The sequence below is a fragment of the Nansenia antarctica genome (assembly GCF_963989245.1).
Source record: "Nansenia antarctica genome assembly, chromosome: 11".
Classification (NCBI taxonomy): Eukaryota; Metazoa; Chordata; class Actinopteri; order Argentiniformes; family Microstomatidae; genus Nansenia; species Nansenia antarctica.
In genome coordinates, this window is record NC_137681.1 from 13,581,695 (window position 1) to 13,605,057 (window position 23,363).

Below are 23,363 nucleotides of genomic sequence, written 5' to 3' on the forward strand. Positions count from 1 at the left end.
TTTATCTAAACTGTGAGTAAACTGTAAACTGTGAGTAAACTGTAACCTATTGTGTAGCGCTGATGAGGCGGCGGGTGGCGTTACGTGATGCTTAAATAATTTAGTTTAGCATTATAGCTAGCTTTAAAAGGTTCATTTGTTGTCCAGGCTAACTTGTCACCGACATTATTTGTGTAATAGATATTAACTGACATTGTCCTTCTCGACAACACTCAAAGTGTGTCCACCTTTGAACTAGGTTTAACTGAAAAATGACATACAACGCCCCTGTCCAAAACTTCGTCGCAATATCTGATTTGCATCCCAACACTGCACATCCGGTGAGTGACCAGTGATCAAGTAACTTTTCTGTCTTCTGTCTGTCTTCTGTCTCTAAAAGTATATATACATATATGTATGCAGGCTCCCTGTCTGTTAAGCCTACTGGCTGCAATCCAATGGTCAAACAAGTTCAGAATTGTTTAGTTTTTCAGTGATATTGTTGTGTTGATACATCTCCATATTTTTGTCTCTGTTTTGCAGAAGGTGGTCGGTGTCATTATTGGGAAAAGTGATGTCAAAAGCTTTCCAGACAGAAAAAGTTGAGGAATTTAATAATCCTTATTCAAAATGTACTGTATCATCAAATGATGTCAAGTAGGCCACCACTGCTGGTCCTCTTCCCAATAAGAGAGAGGCCTAATTGCAGGTTCAACTAATCTGTTTATTCTCTTGCTGCTGTTTTTTGTCTTGCTGACTACCACCCTCTTCTGGCAGGTCTTAGAACTAAGATTAGTCTAAAAAACTTTCATTTTGAATTTCAGATATTGGTTTTGACAGATTCACCTTTGGCTTTACAATCAAGGACTCACCAGACTATTTTGTAAATGTTTCCTCATGGGGAAATGATGGATACATCAATGGACTCTCCAACAGCTTCAGTATAGGAGACTGCGGTGAGGCTATGTTCATTACTCATAGGATCAAATGAACATACAGTAGGTAGTTACACAATTCTAACACTTGTGTTCTATTCCCCTCAGTCATTATTGAAAATCCTTTAGTTGCCTCTAAAGATCCAGAAAAGGAGGAGAGATTTTGCCCTACAACCCCATGGTATGCAAATGTTTAAGAAAGAGATTATAGCTATATACGCACAGTAATAATACTTGTGGACTTGATATAAACAGCAATCATCACAGTTTTGCAAGCACCATGTAACATTGTGTACAGCAACTAAGCCGTAATTACACAGGGGATGTAAATAGAGGTGTTGAGCAAACCTACTGTTTCTATCTCAGTTTCTACAGACTGTTGGTGACCGAGGCTCACTCACAGGTTTTGATATGTGCCGACATGGAGACGGTGAACAGGCTCCTTCCTCTACTTCACCTGCCCGTGAAGAATCCCAGCGACTTCTATTCACTGGGTGACATTGTGGCCAATGGACAGAGCCTTGATGGAAGTGTGATAAATGTTCTCGCTGCAGTTCGATCGGTGAGAGTGTTTTAATTATGGAGGATGGTCTTCATTTAGTCAGGAATGGGTCCAAAAAGGCACTTTGTTGGGTCAGAGCAGGACAGAGCCTCAAACAGATCATCAAAGGATATAATAGTATTTAAAAGAATTGCCTAAATAACAGTTGTTTTTTAACTCTAGATTGGAGAGCCGAGGTATTTCACCACTTCAGACCGACGCAAAGGGCAGAGGCTGGAAGTGAAGCTCTTTGATGACTCTGTCACATCCTTTTCCTTAGTCTGGTGAGACGGGCTGGACCACTGTAACCCAGGTGTTTTTGATTTTACCACTCTTTCCCTTGAGTAACTGTAACCTCTGTATCACACAGCTGGGACAGAGAGGCCATTCAGCTTGTCCAGACCCTGATACCAAGAGAAACAGGTATACAGTAGTGACTTATGCTCTGTTACTTGTGAAATGGAAATGTGTGAGATTTAGTGTTTATGTTAAGGTCACTGAATTTGACTTATTTCCGTACTGGAAGTGCTCTTCATCTCAGACGCACGGATTGGCTTTGATAGCTTCCGCAACTGCATGGCAGCGACAGTCAACTCCAAAACCATCATCACTGTCAACCCAGGTATGGGTGTCATTACCTAACTCAATTGAACATACCGACTGTACATCCACTTCGATTTAGATTACTGTGTACCATTGAGATAAGCATTTGTATACGTTTTGCATATAGCATTTTCATGTATATAATACTGCTAGTATTATTATCACCAACATTCTTTTTCTTTACTGGTCAGACACCAAGGAAGCCAGCCTACTATTCAGCTATGCCAAGGAGATATCTGAATCAGGTGCACTGGACGAAGATGACGGACAATCTGGTGATATGCCTGGTAGGTAACTAACTATAAAGGATTTTGTAATGTTTTTCCTAACATTGCAATGGTCATATCGCTGCATTATCATTGATTGATTTATTATGTTTCGGGAGTTGTTAAAGTGTTGTTAAAGTGTTAAATTGTGAACACTGTATTTTGACTATTGTTTATCCCTATCCAGTGGATTCTATTAGTGATGTGTACACAGTGAGTCAACTCAAATTCAAAAACCAGGAAAGCCCTGAGGTTTTCTTCGGAATCACATACAGTTTAATCTCCAAACTGAATCTAGACTCCTCTGTCTCCAAAGTGATAAGAAGCAGGTGGTAAGTTAAATAATCAATACACACAGACACGCAATTCTAACCAAATCACGGTATATTATAGAAGTAATGCTCTCCTTTCACTTTGGTAATGCTTCAAACTAAAAGAGCTGTGCATTTTACATGACACTGCAAAATGTGCAATTCCAAACAGATTCCATTTGAAAAAAACAGTGGAAATGATAGATACTGTATGTATGCTTGTAGTGAATCTGTGTGTATCTCAGTACCAAGTGCAGATACCAGTTACAAGTCCTACAGTGAATCTGTGTATCTCAGTACAAAGTGCAGATACCAGGTAACCGAGGAGCTGCAGAGCTGCAGCAACCCTGCTTGTCCTGGGAGAGACCAGGCTCTGACAGTGAGCACAGGGTTTGACCTGCTGGTGGACATCACAGACCATACAGGCACCCTGCAGACCTGCTCCCTGAATGGCACTGTTGCAGAGAAGACTCTGGGCTGCACTGTGAGTGACACAATGGCTCTTTAAGGGTAGAGAACACGAGAGCAGTGCATACATTTACAGTAGGAGATGTAGCACAGTTTATGGGGGAGTCTTGGTATGAAACATACAGTAGAGTGTCATCCAGGGGAGGCTGGTGGAGGTAGAATGGAACGGTTTGATATGCATGGAATGGAATGAGGAAAACCCACATGTTCAATACCAATCCTCATTCATTCCATGCATTACAATGAGCGTGTCCTCCGATTTCTACCTCCACCAGCCTCCATTGGTGTCATCTTTGTTGAAAGTCTCAAGGAATACAATACTGTGCCATAATGTCCTCTTCTGTTTGCAGCCTGAAGAATTTAAAAGTTTAACAGAGGATGAACGAACAGCACTGAAGTGGAAGTTTCTCTTGGAAAGATGTAAAATACACATCAAGGTGTGTACTGTATATAGTAGTTCCATGATTAACCTCTCAAAGTTTAGCAAACATAGATGTCCTTAAATGAAGCCAATACTAGCTGAATAACTTTCACATTTTTATGTTTTAGATCTTTCCCTCTCCCAAATCCAAGAGCGGCATGAAAGGGAGCATCCTGGCGTGCTCACTGGCCGATCCTGGGGAGGTGAAGCAGAGCATGTCTGTCCTCCAGTAAGCTGGGTGAATTAATAGTGTCAACAGATGGATGCCAGCCTAAACCGATAAGGATTGGGATGCACTTTTTTACGAAGCTTGAGTGTTCTGCGTTTTTCAAATTTCTATGTTTTTCACTTAACTTATTCACTTTGTCATCAATCTATTGACATCAAAGCCTCAAGGATTATCTCTGTTTATATCTCACTATTTATTTGATTTCCATGTTTCCATGTAAAGTGACATTAAAAGTATACACTTTGTAAACATCTGTCTATTGGCTTATTGATCAATCGTCAATCAGCAGATGAGAAATGTACAATGACTGTAAGAGGCAGGTGGCTGCTGTCATACCACGTCTGGACAGTAGGAGGCGGTCATACACTAGTAAATGACGAGTCGGAACCATAGTTTCTCAGTAGTTGTTCTAGAGGGGAACACTTACGACAGCGTCCCTCTATATTTTCTGATACAAGGGTAACCAGAAGTGTTTTCATATTAGATTTTGTGTACCATCTGTCATTTGTTCTATTAAAACCAGCTGGATTAACAACATTGCAGAACAACTCAGCTGCGTGGTAAGATAAGATTTTTGTCTTCTGTGTTGTTTGCATAGACGCTTTGTTACACTTTGGTTAGCCAGCTAAGTAGCTCTGGCCAAAAAGCTGTCAAGTTGTTGATGTTGACATTAGCTACATTTTAATGGTATTAGAAACGTATAATGGCTAGCTGTATTACCCTGGCAGTATTGACCGTATACCTTTAGCATTGCTCTCTAACGTTATGCTTCGCTAGTCTTGCAGTGACAGCATTCAAGCATGAATGTGAACCAGGGGCAGGGGACAGTGGGAAGCGACCCAGTGATTCTGGCCACGGCTGGATACGACCACACGGTCCGGTTCTGGCAGGCGCACAGCGGCATCTGCACCAGGACAGTCCAGCACCAGGACTCTGTATCTTTGCTATGGTTCATATTTGGTGGTGTTACGTATTGTCCATTCCCAATGATTTTCTATATCCTCTCTGGTTCAGATTGATTGTCAAAATGTGTAGAGATACCTGTCATTCTTTTCAGAATTTGTATTGGTCAAGTATTTGCACATTTAGTTGATGAGGTATCAAGCAAAGGTATTAAGCAAAAAGAATAAACATATGATGTAGGCTGTAAATTAGAATAAATGTAAAATAATATAAATTAGTGCAGTGTGTGTGTGTGTGTGTGTGTGTGTGTGAGACACAGGGGGGGGGGGGGGTAGAAACTGTACAAGAAACGGCGCAAGGTTTTTTCCGGATGGAACTCTTTGGAAGAGGTGGTGCCCGGGGTGGGAAGGATCAGCTATGATCTTTCCTGCTCTCTTACTGGTTCTGGAGTTTTCTTAACAAATGCCCCCAGCAAGTGAATTCCCTTGAGGTGACCCCTGACAGGAGTATGATTGCAGCTGCAGGTTTGTTCAGAAAGCAGATGCAGATGCTAAACTCATAATCTGAATATCATCAGCACATTTACTTTACAATCCCACAACATTCTACTTCACTGTGAAGTCCTATACTGGTTGTTTTATATTTCAGGTTATCAGCACATCCGCATGTATGACCTGAACTCCAACAACCCAAACCCTGTCATTAACTATGATGGTGTCAGTAAGAACATCACATCAGTGGGCTTCCATGAAGATGGACGCTGGATGTACACAGGGGGAGAGGACTGCATGGCTCGCATCTGGGATCTCAGGTACTGTTGATTAGCTGCTCCGGAGGCTGATGAGGAGAAGGGCAAACATTTTTTCATTTCATCCCAAATTGGGGAAATTTGTTTGTCTGTCTGCTACGGATTTGTGACCAAGCTGAACCGTACTGTTTCCTAGGTCAAGGAACTTGCAATGTCAGAGGATCTTTCAGGTCAATGCTCCCATCAACTGTGTTTGTTTACACCCCAACCAGGTGAGTCACACCTCACTCATGATCTACTCAGTGTCACCACTAGAGGGAGCAGTAAGTGTGATATTAGCGCAGTAGCTATGCTCTCTTAGTTCATTAGCTTGCCCTTAACCTCAGGCACATTTTTTAATCTTTGCCATTTAGCAGACGCTTTTATCCAAAGTTACTTGCAACAAGAAGACAAACATAGCATTATTAAAACACTTTGCATGCATGAATACTGTGTGTAACTGTGACTGTAAATCCGGTTTGTTTAAATGTTATAGGCAGAATTGATAGTGGGAGACCAGAGTGGTGTGATCCATATTTGGGATCTGAAGACGGATCACAACGAACAGCTCATTCCTGAACCTGAAGTGTCCATCAACTCAGTCCACATCGACCCTGATGCCAGCTACATGGCAGCAGTCAATAGTTCGGTCAGCATACTAACTTTGTATCTAGATCTGTTGTGATAGTAATTAATATCTGCTGAATGTATGCTCTGTTTGTGTTTATAGCTAAAATTGCAACTTCCGGGGCGCGGAAGTGGCGTAGCACACTAAGGCACATGCCATATGATTGCAAGGTCCCCGGTTCGATTCCGGCCGTCGATATATCCTGCATGTCATCCCCCTCTCTCTCACCCATCCTTCTTGTCAATCTACTGTCTGTATCCCATGGAAGCAGAAATCCTCTAAAAACATATTTTTTTAAAGATGAAAAAAAAAAAAGTGCAACTTCCCCTCTGTGTCCCCAGGGCAACTGTTACGTGTGGAATCTGGCAGGAGGGATGGGTGAGGAGGTGACCCAGCTAATTCCCAAGACCAAGATCCCAGCTCACAAGCGGTACTCTCTACGCTGCAAATTCAGCCCGGATTCCACGTGAGTGTTCCACCACACCACACCTACTAGCCCAGAGGATTTAGTCGATTGTAGTGACACATTCTGTTTTTTAATAGTATTTTTCAGGGTTACCTCTAGGTGAAGGGTTGTAAACTGATGATGCATTGGTAAAGATGATAGTGAGTTTACCGTCATGTAAATGGTGAATTCACTTACTGTTGTTCTGCACCAGGAATGAATGGTGCATTGTTTGTGTAGTAATAATATGTGACTTGATTATGTCTTTACCACAGCTTGCTGGCCACCTGTTCAGCTGACCAGACCTGTAAGATCTGGAGGACATCTAACTTCTCCCTGATGACAGAGCTCAGTATTAAGAGTAACAACCCTGGAGAGACATCCAGAGGCTGGATGTGGGACTGTGCCTTCTCTGGAGACTCCCAGTACATTGTCACAGGTCAGTACTTGTTCCTTATTAGTGTTTATTTGTTGTTTCTCATCTCTATGAGAACCAACAAATTGCCATTGCTCTTTCCCGGAAACCCTTTCCCTGGGTCCCATACAACATACGATAAAACAATAATACACACAAACTACAACATAGAGACAATAACACACTACATGATGTGACATCATGTATGTGACATGTCTATCCTCATACTGGTAACCTCATGTTAAACAGTAATCAAACTTTATTCAAAGTACTTTACCCTTCATAGCAACTAGCCTGTAATACAAGTGGGCATAACAGATGAATCAGCAAATTTTTGTGTTTTTCTTCTTCTTTTTTTTTTTTTTCAGCCTCGTCAGACAACCTGGCCCGTCTGTGGTGTGTAGAGACTGGGGAGATAAAGCGTGAGTACAGCGGACATCAGAAGGCTGTTGTGTGTCTGGCCTTCAACGACAGCGTCCTGGGCTGAGGAGGAGATGACAGAAGATGACCCTGCGGAGCATTTATTGGTCCTTCTCTCTAGAGCGAGGCTCGGTGACTGTATATATCCTCTTATAACAAGCCCCAACCCCACACCACTCTGCATCTGTATCGGTCTCACAGCTCCTGATGCAGAAAAGCTTTATTATGGTTTATCATCAGAGAGAGATACAGTGCTTTTTTACATTTTCCACATAAGGACCACATTTTGTCAGACTTGGGTAGTACTGTACTGTATTGTGTGTTATTTATCCAAATTCATGTCCAACATCATAAAAGTGAAAGCCTTTTGAAAGGTTTTAATAGTGAAGTCTGAGAATACTCTGGTGAGTACTATGGAGCTATTTTAGTGCCAGCAGAAATTGAATTGTATTTGACAGATCTGAATTGTATTTGACAGATTGAATTGAATCTGAGCACAAACTGAATTGTATTTGACAGATTGAATTGTATTCAATTCAGTTTTCATTATTTTAATTCAGTTTTCTAATTCAGTTTCTCTAAATACAATTCGGTTTTTCTCAAAATACAATTCAGTTCTCAAAATACAATTCAGTTTTAGAGGCACTCATCCGGGGACTCTGGGCTAGGTAGAATTATAGAGCACCGATTCTAACTCCCATCCGAACTCATAAGAGCAACGCATCCGGGTACTTTGCTCTCCCGTCATGTCCACGCCCCTTTTTGGGTGATAGAAGTGTAGAAGTTTGACTGGCGGTCAATGGAAATGTCTGGTCTTTGCTACTTTAATCCGATAAAATAAGAAAACCATAGTGCTTTTTAGATATTAGGAGCCCAAATCCGATGGCCAGTTAGGCAAACTATTATATAGTGTCGTTGCCAATCAATGATCGACGTCGTTATATAGAGAAAATTAATGAAATAGGGGTTGATTCATCAGAGAAGTCATACGTCATCTCCCTGTCATCAGGGATTTGTAGTTCTTCATTTTATTTGCCGTGTAAATCCCCAGATGAGAGTGTTACATTCGTTTTCTTAAGATAGGATAATGAATAAATCTGTTCAATGGGCATTTGCCATATGACGTTTTATCATGAAAATAATGAACAGCAAGCTAGATCCAAAACTAGGGCCGGTGGAGGAGGGCAAGTGTCACATTGGACAGACTACCAAAACAGAAAAATAAAGTATCTTAACGACAGCAAAAGTGATGGATGTCAGAAATACATTACCTGGAGATTCAATAAGGTAGCCTACTTTTATATGACAGGATATGGGTTAGGGTTATATGACACCTGTAGCGAGATAGATAGATAGAGCCAAAAGTAAAAAGTCTCTGAGAGACGCAACCAGGGTCTGGGCTGGTAATTGTATGACGCGCCAAACAATCCGCTGAGATGAAAAGTACGTTTTAGAGCATTTATTGAATAGAACAATCAAACTTGGCAACGTACAAAAATAATCCATGAGCGATCAAAACCAGAAAAATAACAAACAATGCATATAGAATATGCGTATAATGCGGTCAACAAAAATACATCGCTCCCCTCTCGCTCCACTACCGCCATGCAAGATGCGCAGGTGCTTAAATTACCTTGCAATATCACCCCCCATAACCATATGACTTCTCAATACGGTGATCAAGGCAATAAACAAACAATCAAAGTAAACTCACAATAAACCCATTAGCCTGTTATACTAAATACCCCCCTACAATCTGTGCAGTATAGTACAGTGGATTGTAGTGGATTGTGTACATAGCCTTTATTTATGTAAACCAGCTCCTTACCTTCTTGTGATTTTATTCTTTTTCTAAATGTGTTTTTTCCCCTTTCCTAACAACAGGGGAGCCACCCCTCCTAAATTTCGTTGTTTGGTACCTGTACTGTAGCAATGACAAATAAAGTCCATTCCATTCCATTCTATTCCATTCCATACAACACCTCAGGCCTTTGGGTCGGGTGGTTCATCCACATGGATGGAGGCAGACTGAAAGGACACACATTCATTGCCTATTTCATAAATGTTCTCCATATAACGACGTCGATCATTGATCGGCAACGACACTATATAATTGTTTGCCTGACTGGCCATCGGATTTGAGATCCTAATATCTAAAAAGCGATACAGTTTTCTTATTTTATCGGATTTAAGTAGCAAAGACCACAAATTTCCATTGACTGCCAGTCAAACTTCTACACTTCTAGCACCCAACAGGGGACGTGATCGTTCTGATGACAGGGAGATGACTCGCAATTGTTCTTATGAATGGGAGTTATCGGTGAATCGGTGCTCTATAATTCTACCTAGCCCAGAGTCCTCGGATGAGTGCCTCTAAAACTGAATTGTATTTTGAGAAAAACTGAATTGTATTTTGAGAGCTGAATTGTATTTTGAGAAAAACCGAATTGTATTTAGAGAAACTGAATTTGAAAACTGAATTAAAATAATGAAAACTGAATTGAATACAATTCAATCTGTCAAATACAATTCAGTTTGTGCTCATATTCAATTCAATCTGTCAAATACAATTCAGATCTGTCAAATACAATTCAATTTCTGCTGGCACTAAAATAGCTCCATAGAGTACTTGTAAAGAGGACTGTACTGGATAGTATCATTGGCAGTAAAGAATAACTGATGTATAATATGTTAGTCTCTGAGGTACCATTTGCCTTGATGTACAGCATTTGCCATTTATTCTTAATATCAGTAAATCAGTCAGTTAAATTGAAATATCTAACCAAATACTGTTTTTGAGTCTGTTTTAGTCATCTCTCCATTTCATTCTTTCAGGACTTTCTGAAATAAAACAGATTTTAAACAACTGTCCTTTATTAGGGAGATCAAGACACTCCAGCAAAAAGGAATGGTTACACATAATTACTCGTCAGCTGTGGGTTACAGGAAATACAAGCACAAAAAAACGTAATCTCCAAACTCTGCCACAAAAGAAGGTATTAAACATGAATAGGGTGACGATGGGAGTTTGCAGATGAAACTTGACAGGTTGTTTCCGTGTCTTTGACGGGAGGGACTAGTGGCGGCAGCGGGGGCTGCGTTGGAGTCAAAGCAGGTTCCTGTTCCTGTTTTTCTGAGTGTTTTTGGAGCCGGCTCTCCGGATAAGTAGGGATGAGAAGGATTTTGTTCCCTGATCAACACTGGTATGTGCTCTGAGCAGACGGTCACTCTGGCAAGTAGTAGAAGCACACAGAGACACAGATGTTGCTGGGGAAGCAGATGTCGATGCAGAAGTAGACCAGACGTTGTTTTCCGGGGCCTTCAGAGAGAACAAGTGTCAGTCGCTGAACAGGCATTTTAATAGATAAGACATCCCCTATAAAAAAGTTAGCAATTGGTCTGTTCTTTACAAGCTAGTTGGTTCGCGTAGTCGGAGGTTCAGCCTAAAGGTTGTTACGGCGACAGTGGAAAGGTTAGACTGCACTGGAGCTTAGGATTATGTTTCTCCTTCAGACTCTGCTCTGTAAAGAGCTGCCAACAGCCAGCTTCGAAGGCAGTCTCTCCCAAAGTCTGTATGGTACTTTTTAAATAACAACATAGGCCTCGGTCTTTCCTTTATATACTGTCAATGAGTATTGTTTGACTTGTCTTGACCTGAGATCTGACCCCCTCCTCACAGTTGTAGTGTGAATGCATGTCGTCATAGTCGTGTGTGTGTGTGTGTGTGTGTGTGTGTGTGTGCGTGTGTGTGTGCGTGTGTGCGTGTGCGTGTGTGCGTGTGTGTGTGCGTGTGTGCGTGTGCACGCGCGCTGGGTAGGGGCAGGAGTTGTCACTTGACTCACCATCGGATCTCCTGGTCCAGTGGATGGAGCGGTGCTGACACAGGTCCTGCAGTGGCTCCTCCAGGGTCGACGGGTCCACCTGAGTGCTCCCCATCACTCCTAAAAACTCTGTGTGCCTCTGGGTCTCGTTCCCTGCAAGCAGGAACTGGCTCTCCTGTCAGAGACAAATAGACTTTTTATTGTAGTCGATATCCAACATTTCTAACTAGGAGGTTGAATTGTGATAAAGAATCTCTTTTTCAAAAGATACCTGGACAAGTGGGCCAATCCGATTTAAAAACACAGGACAATCATGTTACAGTATATGTGAGAAGAAATGTTCTCACGATCTTATGAATGATGTAATATACAAGCACAGTGGCAACATGTAGGAGTGACAAAGATATGAAGAGCTATAAATTGTTTGTTTTATAGAAACTGACATGAAACCCAAGTTGCCATTGTTGGATGTATCATCACTCATGAGGTCAGCTCTGCTGTCTTTGTCAGGTGTATTTCTCTGCCCTGGCTTTGCTCATTTGGCACAAAAGATGTTTGTAATGGCACCATTTACACTGGTGATGGGTCAGATAGGGACCACTTAAGGTGTTGTTATGCTTGAGCGGGCCTTGTGACAACCTGTTTTCCTCTCTTCTAAAGAGCATTGTGCCCAAGAACACAGAGGTCGCCCTCAGAGAGTCCCACTGTTTGAACTAGCTTTTCAATGTGGATGAAGTCTATCCAACCAATTAAAGATTTAATGACCACAATCAGTGGGTGGTTCGGGTGTAAGAGACTAGTTCTATGAGATATTGGATACCATGAGAGTTGGTTCTCATACACAAACACTTGAGAAACATCCATTACTTTAGTTTATCAGGTTGCATGGGCAAATTAGTAAACACTGGTAAAAATAGCATATATTTTGCTAGCAACTGTATGTAACTGAAGTCTACACCCTAAAAAAAAAAAAATAGGTAGGTAGCCATGGTTGAATCAGATATTATCAAAACAGGTATCACTGTAGCCAGGAAAGAGAGAGCAAATTCATAGATTTTTGCTTCCCAGTAATACAGACACAGCCAAATTCCCATTATGAAATTACCTGCAGGACACCGAAACAACAAGTGCTGGGATTTGGGTATCTACTATTGAACGGGCCCTTCCCTGGCTAACGGGAAGGCTCTCCTTTATACCCAGCAGAGCAGAGCCTTAAAAGCCAAAATGCCCCCAGACAGAGTGGCTATTGTGCAAGGCTGAGCCTGGCTCCTATCCCCTCCTGTAAGAGGATCCAGGAGAGAGAGGGGGCTAGAAGGATCAGATGTGCTGAGGAATTTAGCCATGGAGTGAGTAACTATAAGCCTATCAGGCCTTGTCTGCACCATTACCCCCTCTGGAATGGGGCACCAAATAAGCTTTCCTAAATCTAAACCCAAGTATACAAGAGGTGGCGCTAAGATGAGTCAGTTACGGTAAGCACCCCCTTGCCAGTTCACACATTAGCAACTACAGTATGTAACAGACCAACAGAGCAGGTTTTGGTTCGTTTTTTGGAGGTCTCTGGTGTATGTAAAAGGGCACCTCAACTCTGGACGAATAGTAGCTTGGGTGCCAATCTGTTTCTCAAGTCCCTCGGCTTTTCCTCAACTTTGTAATTGTGACTCATTGCAGGGGCTGGGATCATGGCATACAAAACATGGCCTTCAACTTGCAATGCAATAACATCTTTACCTTTTGCGTTGATTCCTCGAGGAGGGAGTGCACGTTTTCATAATCTGACCTCTCCATCTTGTGCAGGAAGCAAGTCTCCTGGTTATCAGGCTTGTAACATATCAAACCCTGTATAGAGGAACATACATGTTAGTTTAAGACCCATTGTAGCTTAGTTTTGGCCTGGGTGCCAGCCTCGTTTCTGCTTGAGCCAACTTGAGTTCAGTTCACCGTATTTCACCAACATGAAGAGAAAGGTTTGCTTACATGTTTCATGTCAAAGAGCACCGTGGATGTGTGGTTGGGCTGTGAGGTCACAGAGTAGGTCACCAGGCCATTGTGCTTGTCCACCAGTGCTGATTGGTTGATCAGGCCACCGGTCTGATCTGGAACTGTGATTCTGACGACCTGTAAAGACTACATTAGGAAGATAGATTTACTCATCGCACGCTCAGTGTCTATTTAACGGCTTGCTGCTAGATTACTTTGATTTAAAAACACGGTACGGGTTTGAGTGAATGTTACACCGATTCAATTCTGTTAACATCTCTATACAAGTAGGTGAGACAGGCATGTGCTAGAGCTTTTACCTGGGAGTCGGAGCGTCGCAGCCCTAGATGTCCTGTCAGACTGAGGGTGATGATGACCAAGAGCAGAGTGGCCGAGAGGCTGCCCCAGAATGCCTTGTGTGGGAACTGGGGGGACACTGTTGAGCCCCCATCCTGACGACAGCAGACCATATAGACAATCTATCACCTCTTATAATAGATACTGTATGTATACTTGCCTAGGTAAGGCAATGACACGGTCTAGGGTTGTCTAAATCAAAAACGTCCCGTCTCCTATATAGTATATTGACATGATAAAGATGTTACTGTGTGGCTCAAAAGGCATAATTGTACCACAACTTTGGATCATACAGAGGGCCGGTTTCACAGACAAGGCTTAAACCTAGTCCAGGGTGAACTCACACTTGCAATGGAAAATCTCCATTGAGGATGCTTTTTAGTCTAGGAATAGTCTTAATCTGTGTCCATGAAACCAGACCAGAGTCGCAGGTAACAGACAGGCATTCTCCTACCGTGCATTGTGAGTCCTCCAAACCGGCTTCTGAGCGTTTCCAACACCTCACCATCCTGTGTCCCGTGACTGCGCCTCACTCTGACTTCGCCCTTCTCTCAGCTATCTGCATGGAGCTGCGGTCATGACCAGCACTGAGTGAGTCGCTCTATGATACACCTGGTCAACTCCTCTCTCTCTCTCTGAGGACCTGTGTCTCCCCCTCTTCCCCCATCCCCCCCCCTCCTCACAGACACACACGTGATAGCCAAAGCCTTTGGCCGGCTAGCCGACCCCAGACAATGGACAAAGGGGTGAGACAAGCGCACCTCTGTGGACAGGGCCTGTCATCGCCCAGGGGTGATAAGGCATTGACTAGAGGAACGTCCAACTGATGACAGGCCAAGGTGACTTTATGGCAGGATTCAGAGCATCCGGCTGGTTTCACGGACCACAAAGTAGTCTTTGATTTTGGAAAAAGTATGTATTTATTTCTTTGATCAGTGTTTAGGCTAATTGACTTGAGTCAAGGTGAATACTGTTGTCACAAACAGAGAAAGGCAGAAGATGACAATATCATGATTGTTCTGGTGAATGTACTGTTCATTCATTTACTTAAATTAGTTCTACATTTCATCACTCACACTACACAAGACAATTATCGATTGCGCAAAACCATACCCTCAAAATTGCATGGAAACAAGACATCCAAATATCATAACATAAATCATTATAAATCAGAGTATCATTATAACCTGGTAGCATACGTAGGTACTCTTGGAGGTGTTTGTGAATGTAAACTATAATAGACACAACATACATAGAATCATTTTCTCTCTACAGTGAACCTGACCATGAACACTGAAATGTGTAATTCCTGATAAACGGTTGTCTAAGAGCACTCCAGCATGTTTCATCCTAGTTCTCTGCCCTAGCCCTGCATCAGTGACGCCAAATTTCCACACACTGATTTGGAAATACACAGTAAAAAGGATGCATACACTGTACTGTGTGTTTTGAAAGAAACCATTGCTACAGAGGGATGATTGCAACAGAGGAGACATTACAGTCCTTGCAAAGATATGAACCCTAAACATGTAGCCTACTTTTCTACCAGCTCTCCTCTTAAACAACATTTAACATTTTGATGCACTTAATTATCCATGTATCAATCAATGTACACTGTAATTTAAAATCCTATTATCCATTAGGTTAAAATTACTTTAATTAAGATAAAATGCCTTTAAATCAGTTTGGTTAATGCAGTCTTTGTTTTGTATGTAACTGTGGTTTATCGTGTACCATCCTGAATTCCACAGCACCCTGATGCCTAGACCCTGATAGTAGTCCTTTGGGGAGGGGGGGGGGCTTTCAGCTTTACCCCTGTAGAGCTGGAAGGAGCTCTGCAATGCTGTCCACATAGTAGTCAGGCACCATCCCCAGCCTCTCGGAGCAGCCACTCTTCTGGTTGGCCTCTGCATCCGCCACAGTGGACACCCCGGTCAGGGTGAGCAGGGTCTTCAGGCCACAGTTGGACCCCAGCAGAATGTCTGTGTCCAGTCGGTCTCCCACCATCAAGCACCTGGCCCTGTCCAGGCCAAACTGGTCAGCCACGCACTCCACCATGAAGTGGTTGGGCTTGCCCACAGTCTGGGCTTGCCGCTGCGCTGCAGTCTCCACTGCCTTCAGGAGGCAACCAGTCCCTGGTTAAAGAGAGGAAGTGGAATGTGTTGTGTAAAACATCCAATGTGACACACAAAGACCTAGGTTCTAGGCCCTGGACAATCTAGACTATTTGATGGCAGCTACTAGATTGTAATCAAGTGCAATACTGAAACACAACTGTGAACATTTCAAACCTGCAAACTGCGACACTTTAAATTAATGTGCAATAATACTATGTGCAATATGACAACCCTTGGGTACATAAGGTTCAGAGATAGGAAATGTTAGGATATTTATAGCATAACATAGAGTACAGCACAGTGTTTTATTTGTACAGTATAGTATAGTGGATAGTGTACATAGCCTTTATTTATGTAAACCAGCTCTTTTTCCCTTCTTGTTTTTAGTATTTTTTTCCAAGCACCAGGGGAGCCCCCCCTCCCAAATTTCGTTGTATGGTACCTGTACTATATCAATGACAATAAAGACCATTCATTCATAGCTGATGCAACTTAATGTTGGCAACGGACTACGGATATATCTGATGAGAGAGAAATAATGTTATCACATGACACTTTTTCTAGTCTAAACTCTTAGATACAAGCCCGTTACATCCACCACCTTGCCAACACAGTATCCTTACCTGGGACATATTTCCCTCCTTCCAGTGGCAGTCTGGTGTCCGTGTTGGTTCCGACCAGCAAACAGTTGGGGTTGCTGAGGTACTGGAGGGCTCTGTTCAGTTTCATGTAACTAAAGTGCTCATCGAAGCCCACGACCACAGCCTTCACCTCTGGGTCCAAGGGGACATTGGCCCAATCGCTCTGGACACCTGCTATCGGGTCAGGCCCTACGCCCGTCTGCTGGATACCGACCTTCTCTAGCTCCTGCCTCATCGCATTGCTTCCAATGAGATACACTTTGCTGCCCTCCAGTTTGCAGACAGTTTTGAGGTACATGGCTGAGCAATATGCCGTCCCGAACACCTCCTCCTCCTTTGCGTTGAATCCCATCAGGGTCATCTTGTCAGCGTACATCTTTCTTGTTTTGGTGCTGTTGTTGGTGACGAAAAACACCCTTTTCCCATTTTTCTTCAGCAGATTAATAACATCAGATGCACCAGGGATGGCCTGGTCCCCTCGCCAGATCACCCCATCGCAGTCGAAGAGGACACTGTCCACGGAGTCAAGCAGTTGCTTTATCAAGGGGCCACTGAGTCTGGTGCATTTAGACATGTTGGGGAAAGTGTTCGTGTAGTTGGTGGTCTACCGGTCCGGTCCACGAGTTTCAGTAGTGTCCAGAAATAGCCCACGAGCTGCTTCCTCTAGAACACAGGATCACTTGTGCAGCAGACCTGTTTGTATTTAAAATCTCGTAGAATGACACTCAGATTAAGCACGAGAACTACACTTCGACCCTATCGTGGGATTATTTGGTGTTCACAAGTGCAGTGTAGCCTAATTTAGCTACGATCCGTTTCCTGACCTTCGAGCGTTGTGTGAATCAACTACACGGAAACACTTCCGCACCGGTGACGGCGGCGCTTAAAGGCACAGTAGCAGGAATTACTCACTCTTCCTGGATGTCGAGTTCTTTATCTTCTGCCATCTTCTAGCCTTTAGAGTCTTTAGTTTCAATTTATTTTTTTCTGTGGTTAATTTGTGTGCATTACTATTTTTTATTTATCTGGCATGCATCCTTGCTTTGCTTGTTGTTTGGTTTTTTGACACAATAAGGGAGAAAATAAAATGTTTTACTCAATCCCCAAACTCCTGAACTACAATACCTTACAAAGAAAAAAATATATATATATATATATACTGAAACTCAATTGTCTTTCTTCTGAATGGGACACAGAGAGAAGATCTCAAGGTTTTATGAACAGGGCAGAGGTAAAATGCAAATATGCTCATTTGCATTCGCATTGAATTCCACTCCGTCATGTGCCCCACCTCCACCTCCCCCTTCCCAACTCTCCCACCTGCCTTGTACTGATGTGTGTAAACAGGTTGCCTGTGTAAACAGGTCAGGCAAAAACATAAATACAGGACTATTCAGGCATTTTACTGGTTTTAAAAATATTTTTTTCTGTATAAAAAAACAACAACTTTTATTCAAACCTCCAAACCCATCTTACAAAAAACCCATATAAAAACATTCTGGAACTCAATTGTCTTTCTTCTGAATGGGGCGCAGAGGAAAGAAGATCTCTCCAATGTTTCTTAGCACACCCCTGCTGTAGAAGAACCTTCTGGATTGGTCCGGCGGTGGGCTGCAGAGATGATCGGGTGAAGGATGGCAGTGCTGGCACACATACCCTTTCCCTTTGTACCACTCGTTGGATGTCTGGTTGACCAGAGCCAGGTAGGAGTGGAACATGGTGTACCCTGCCAGCAGCAGGAAGACGAAGATGAGAAACCCTAGCATGAAGACGATCCTGGGGAAGGTCAGGAACAGGTGCTGTGGAGAGGGTGACACTTGTTTTCATATCGCCCATAAATTACAGAAATGTAAATTAAATTGAAAGCTGTGTGACAATTTCTTTGACTTATTGATGACTAGAAGCAATAGATATTCATGGAAATGGCATTCAGAATCTCAAATCGAGTTTTCCAAACATCGTTCATCTATGGCACTGACATCACTGACCAGCGTCTGAGATCAAATAAAATCAGACTCTATTATAGAGCCTTTCGTGTGTTTAACAATATAATAAAAATACAACAATACAATTAAAATAAACGGTGCAAAATTTCAACAATTCAATTAAAATACATGGTGCAAAATTGTAATACAAGGTGCTTAACAATGTAATGCAACAATACAACGAAAACATTTAATAAAATGGATTAAGAGAATGCTAAGATAAAAAGGTATGTCTTAAGATTTCTATTAAAGGTGTTTACAGATTGTGACATCCTCAACTCCTCTGGCAGGCTGTTCCAGAGGTGAGTACCATAGACACTGAACGCTGCCTCCCCACAGTTCTTTGTCCTCACCCAGGGAACAACTAAAGGCCAGCGCCAGAGGACCTGAGTTATCTAGAGGGGGCATACATTAAAAGCAAGTCTGACAAGTATTCAGGTGTTAGTCCATTGAGTGATTTGAACACCAATAGAAGGATCTGAAAATCTATTCTAAAACTAGAAGACAAGCAACCAATGAAGGGACTTTAGGACAGGTGAGATGTGTGCTCTCCTTCTGATCTTGGTCAGTATACATGCTGGTGCATTCTGAATGATATCTAGCTTATTTATAGCTTTCTTAGGTAGACCAGAAAGCAGAGCATTGCAGTAATCAAGCCTGCTAGTGATAAAAGCATGCAAGACCTAGGAGAGAAACGGTTGCACTTAGCAATATTTCTAAGGCGATAAAAGGTGGTTTTACTGACATTACTGATATGAGATTCAATATTCAAATCAGGGTCAAGAAGTGCATCAAGATTCTTTGCTAGGGGTTTGGCATTTTGTGCCAGGGATTTCAATTTAGTGCACAGTATCTCTCTCTGGACCTTTGCTCCAATAATTAAAACCTCTGTCTTATCTTTGTTCAATTGCAAGAAATCAAGTGACATCCACATGTTGATACAATCAATGCATTGAACCAGTTTATCAATAGGGCTGATGTCATTGGGTAATAAAGAGATGTACAGTTGTGTATCATCGTAATAGTTATGAAAATGAATCCTGTGCTGTCTGTGTGTTCTATTTCTCTCAAATGGTTATAAACTATCTGGATAACAGAGAGCAATTTGTTTCCTCCAATGGCTGCTCATCTAAGAAATCAATAATTCTTTTTGGGGTTCCACAGTGTTCCATCTTGGGCCCTTTACTATTTTTACTTTACATCAATGATTTGTCTATGTCTTGTAAAAACCTTCTCCTCATATTATTCGCTGACGATACCAACCTTATAGCCGTACATGATGACTTCAAGTCTCTGATTGAATGTGTAAATGAGGAATTATCAATTGTCTTTAACTGGTTTCAACTAAATAAAAGTTGAAACTGTAAAAAAAAAAAAAAACTTCATGATATTTGCAACAAAAACAAGTGCTACTCCAAAGAAGATTAAAAATCTTCAAAAAAATATAAATGAATGGAACTGACATTATTCAAGTGCCACATACTACATTTCTGATGATGAAGAATGTCTCTAACCTGAATGATGAAGAATGCCTCTAACCTGTATGATGTAGAGTGTCTATAATCTGTATGATGAAGAGTGTCTGTAATCTGTATGATGAAGAGTGTCTGTAACCTGTATGATGTAGAGTGTCTATAATCTGTATGATGAAGAGTGGCTCTAACCTGTATGATGAAGAGTGGCTCTAACCTGTATGATGAAGAGTGTCTATAATCTGTATGATGAAGAGTGGCTCTAACCTGTATGATGAAGAGTGTCTATAATCTGTATGATGAAGAGTGTCTGTAACCTGTATGATGTAGAGTGGCTCTAACATGTATGATGTAGAGTGGCTCTAACCTGTATGATGAAGAGTGGCCCTGCCTGCTGCTGCTGGCCCAGCTCGTCAAGGTAGTGGGCTTGTAGGAGACCTGATCGCAGCACAGCGTGCAGCAACATGTCCACTGTCAGCAGGGCTATGTCTCCCGCCATGGCACACACACTGAGCAGGTAGAGCAGGAAGTAACGGGTGTTCTGAGCTCCGATACAGTTGTTGACCCAAACGCAATGGTGGTCGAAGCGCTGCACACATCTGTTGCAGACTCCTGCAAAAACAAATGGAAAATGTATTTTAAAAAAGGAGGTAATTGGACTTAGCCTTCTATGCATACTGTAACATATGTAGTGCATACTGTACTATACACACTGTAAAATATTTGTAACAATTTGTAACAATTAAATGTAAATGATGGTGTTGTTATGGTGTTATAAACCAAAGTCTAATCAAAGGCTACTGCTTACTACAGTGTTTTGACCGAGCCGGTTTCACCAGCTGACAGGTTGGGCAGGACACGCCAGGATGGAACATCTTTTTGTCATATGGGTACACCTTGAGCTGAGCAGCATGTCTCTTCTTTGTCACTGTGCCTACGGAGAACAGGTTTGATTGATTTCCTTCAGAGTGATTGCACTTCCTTACGTAGCGATAAGTACTTAATGAACCAATAGGTTATTCCTACTTACCAGGATCCCTTCTTATGCAGTGGTAGAAAAAGCACGATTTGACAGCCAGTAAAACATATGGCACACTTAGGCTGGTCAGAGTGGTGTCCATATCCCTGCAGTATCCAAACACCTCGTAAGTGAACTCTCCGTACACTGCTCCCTCCAGCAACAGATGGAGATAGATAAACATGTTGTTTCTGTGGTGAAAAATAGACATTTAATCAGCACATCAATGATCCTGCTGCTGCCCTTGAACTAATTGCAGAAATGGGATGAATAAAGCTGTATTGAAATGTAACTGATTTTAAAAAAATAACTAAATATTAATAATTTAAAAAATAATAATACACAGAACACCCTGCATGAGTATGACATTTCAGTAATTTTCTGTAAATAGGTCTTTCTCTGTAACCTCCCCTCTTTCCCCAAATAGGTCAAAATGATCTCTTAAAAAAAGAGGGCCGTCTTGAAAACACCTGCATAGAGATATTTATAACATCACTTGAGAGAGAACCCTTGCTAGGTAGTTGTATGCAATCTCTCTTCCTGCAGAGGCATACAGACCCTGGCTGCGACATACCAGCGTCATGTCCAGGGGATGTACATTAAGCCGCCTCACGCTATGGAAACAGCAGATCTAGGTCTAAGGTCTAACACGGCAGTCGCGCTGCCCGGTCACGTCTCTTCACTACACTGTCTCCCCGCTGGTGGAATGAGCTGCCCACGGCTGTAAGAACTGCAGAGTCACTACCCATCTTCCGTCTGAGACTGAAGACCCATCTCTTCAGGCTACACCTTAACTGTTCTTTGTTCTTTTTTTTCTATCACAACGACTGCCAATGGCCCCTGGCCTGAGCTAGATTACTCTTCCTGCAACAACTGGTGAATTGATTATTCATTTGCCTAGTCAAATGTATCGATTGTATGTAAGTCACTTTAGAATAAGGTGTCTGCTAAATGCCAAAAATGTAAATGTAAATGGTCTGCTCTACCATCGGTTCTCAAGGCTACTTACTTACTTAGTTTATCCAAAGCGACTTACAATAAGTAGGCCTACATTTGTCTAATGTAAGTGAAACATCTATACATCAGCCATCATAAGAAAAACAAATCTATGCTAGGACCAGGGGCCATTGCCGGCTATAATGCTTTTATTATTATTTACAGTAATGTTAAGTTCCCTGTGTTGTTTTTGTTGTTTTGCAGGTGTTTCTGCTTGAAGTGCATTTTTGTTTTAGCCCCTCTGTATCTCTCATTTTGTTGTTGTTTCCTGTTGTGCAGGAGGTATTGAGGAACTTGGTGAAACAGTATAGAAGTAGAAGTAGCTGCAATGATCAGAGACACTAAGACTGAGGAGGGCCTGACAGAAGAGAACTTAAGGTGAGAAGTGAAGGATGCTGAAGACAGTCTATCCCTTGCGATCCAATCTATGCCTTGCTTCTGGCCATAGATGCCCGTCATTCATCAGATAATATAGTAGATTGCTTTGGATGCTGTATGCAACATCATGAATCATTTCATTCAATAACCATTCAGGGTTTACTGGCTAGATGTGATATTCAACAGTCTACTTTCCACTCACCGTTGATGAAACAGTTTGTGTAAGGTCCTCTGTGAAAACCTGTGAAGCCATTGTGGTGTCCAGGGTGATGTCACCTGCAAAGCAACCAAAGAATAGCCTGTCGATTCAGAAAATGAATAACTAACCAATTACTCAAATGAATGGTGTTACACCGCCACCTGGTGGAGGTTTTGAAGAATGCAGTAGCCTACAACAGTGTCATTTTCACTTACCGTTGTCACTGCGTTGAGTAGATGACCAAAAGGAGTCTGTTGTTGCTGACCAGAGTATTTACAAACCAAGGCGATGCAAGCCAGCACCACCACGACATAGACAGCAAACAGAGTGAGGAAATCCATGTGTCAAACCTGTCAAAACAAAGTAGGACGTGGTTGTCTGAGCTACATCTGTCAACTAGCTAGCAACAGTCAACAAGCAGCTCTTTGCGAAACGAAATGACTTTGAAATGGCTTGCTAGTCTCGCGTATATAACATATATACGTTATATAACAACAATACATAACATGCATTACTATAATATAATAATATCAATTCAATGACCTCGCCTGGTTTAGTGAGTTAGTTAGATACTAGCAACAACAGCATGTTAAGCTAGCCACCTAACGTTAGCTTTCTGCTGGCTTCTGCTAAGCTGTGTTTGTCATTAGCTCCATCATTGAGTGAACTTACCACCTAGTCACCTTCTTTGCGGGGTTTAAGATTTACATTTTTCACAACTTCCATTCCTATTCCATGATTCTATCCATTGACTACTAACCTAAACGTGACTCAACAAACCCCGCCTGGTGGCATAAGGCAGCACTGCACCTGCGTTCACTCTACTTCCGTAGCAAGTTGCAAGCTGCCTGGCTAACAGCTGTTGAGCATCAGTGCTGTGGACTTCATTATAAGCTACATTATTATAGCTGAAGTAGTACTGCTAATTGCTAAACTGCTGTTTAATATATTTAAGTGGAAATAATCAAGATCAAGAAATGAAAGGACCCTTTGAATGAATGAATGAATGAATGAATGAATGTATGAATGAATGAATGAATGGTCTGTA

The 23,363-nt window shown here is 42.0% G+C and overlaps 5 protein-coding genes across 5 annotated transcripts; 2 read left to right on the forward strand and 3 right to left on the reverse strand.

Moving 5' to 3' along the window:
* Positions 1-251: 251 nt before the first annotated feature.
* meiob (meiosis specific with OB-fold) lies at positions 252-3,757 on the forward strand (the record flags this gene model as incomplete). Its single annotated transcript, XM_080542308.1, has 13 exons — positions 252-320; positions 523-580; positions 804-935; positions 1,023-1,095; positions 1,281-1,476; positions 1,639-1,739; positions 1,826-1,878; positions 1,982-2,077; positions 2,250-2,345; positions 2,512-2,656; positions 2,933-3,119; positions 3,454-3,540; positions 3,653-3,757. The coding sequence occupies 13 exons, from the start codon at positions 252-254 to the stop codon at positions 3,755-3,757; spliced, it is 1,398 nt and encodes a 465-aa protein (XP_080398434.1).
* Positions 3,758-4,207: 450 nt separating this feature from the next.
* mlst8 (MTOR associated protein, LST8 homolog) lies at positions 4,208-10,126 on the forward strand. The gene is made up of 9 exons (XM_080541596.1): positions 4,208-4,313; positions 4,531-4,688; positions 5,129-5,180; positions 5,305-5,467; positions 5,601-5,676; positions 5,940-6,092; positions 6,413-6,537; positions 6,792-6,955; positions 7,300-10,126. The coding sequence occupies exons 2-9, from the start codon at positions 4,554-4,556 to the stop codon at positions 7,416-7,418; spliced, it is 987 nt and encodes a 328-aa protein (XP_080397722.1). The 5' UTR covers positions 4,208-4,313; positions 4,531-4,553; the 3' UTR covers positions 7,419-10,126.
* A 449-nt stretch (positions 10,127-10,575) lies between these two features.
* bricd5 (BRICHOS domain containing 5) lies at positions 10,576-14,017 on the reverse strand (the record flags this gene model as incomplete). The annotated part of the gene is made up of 6 exons (XM_080541651.1): positions 10,576-10,670; positions 11,194-11,338; positions 12,904-13,011; positions 13,150-13,290; positions 13,473-13,604; positions 13,964-14,017. 6 exons carry the CDS (start codon positions 14,015-14,017, stop codon positions 10,576-10,578), a joined length of 675 nt encoding a protein of 224 aa, XP_080397777.1.
* A 465-nt stretch (positions 14,018-14,482) lies between these two features.
* pgp (phosphoglycolate phosphatase) lies at positions 14,483-17,083 on the reverse strand. The gene is made up of 2 exons (XM_080541530.1): positions 16,250-17,083; positions 14,483-15,644 (listed from the first exon to the last, which is right to left on the reverse strand). The coding sequence occupies exons 1-2, from the start codon at positions 16,839-16,841 to the stop codon at positions 15,319-15,321; spliced, it is 918 nt and encodes a 305-aa protein (XP_080397656.1). The 5' UTR covers positions 16,842-17,083; the 3' UTR covers positions 14,483-15,318.
* A 647-nt stretch (positions 17,084-17,730) lies between these two features.
* Positions 17,731-23,091, reverse strand: zdhhc4 (zDHHC palmitoyltransferase 4). The gene is made up of 7 exons (XM_080541466.1): positions 22,988-23,091; positions 22,531-22,665; positions 22,319-22,392; positions 20,755-20,933; positions 20,533-20,658; positions 20,092-20,336; positions 17,731-18,066 (listed from the first exon to the last, which is right to left on the reverse strand). Exons 2-7 carry the CDS (start codon positions 22,654-22,656, stop codon positions 17,773-17,775), a joined length of 1,044 nt encoding a protein of 347 aa, XP_080397592.1. The 5' UTR covers positions 22,657-22,665; positions 22,988-23,091; the 3' UTR covers positions 17,731-17,772.
* Positions 23,092-23,363: the final 272 nt, after the last annotated feature.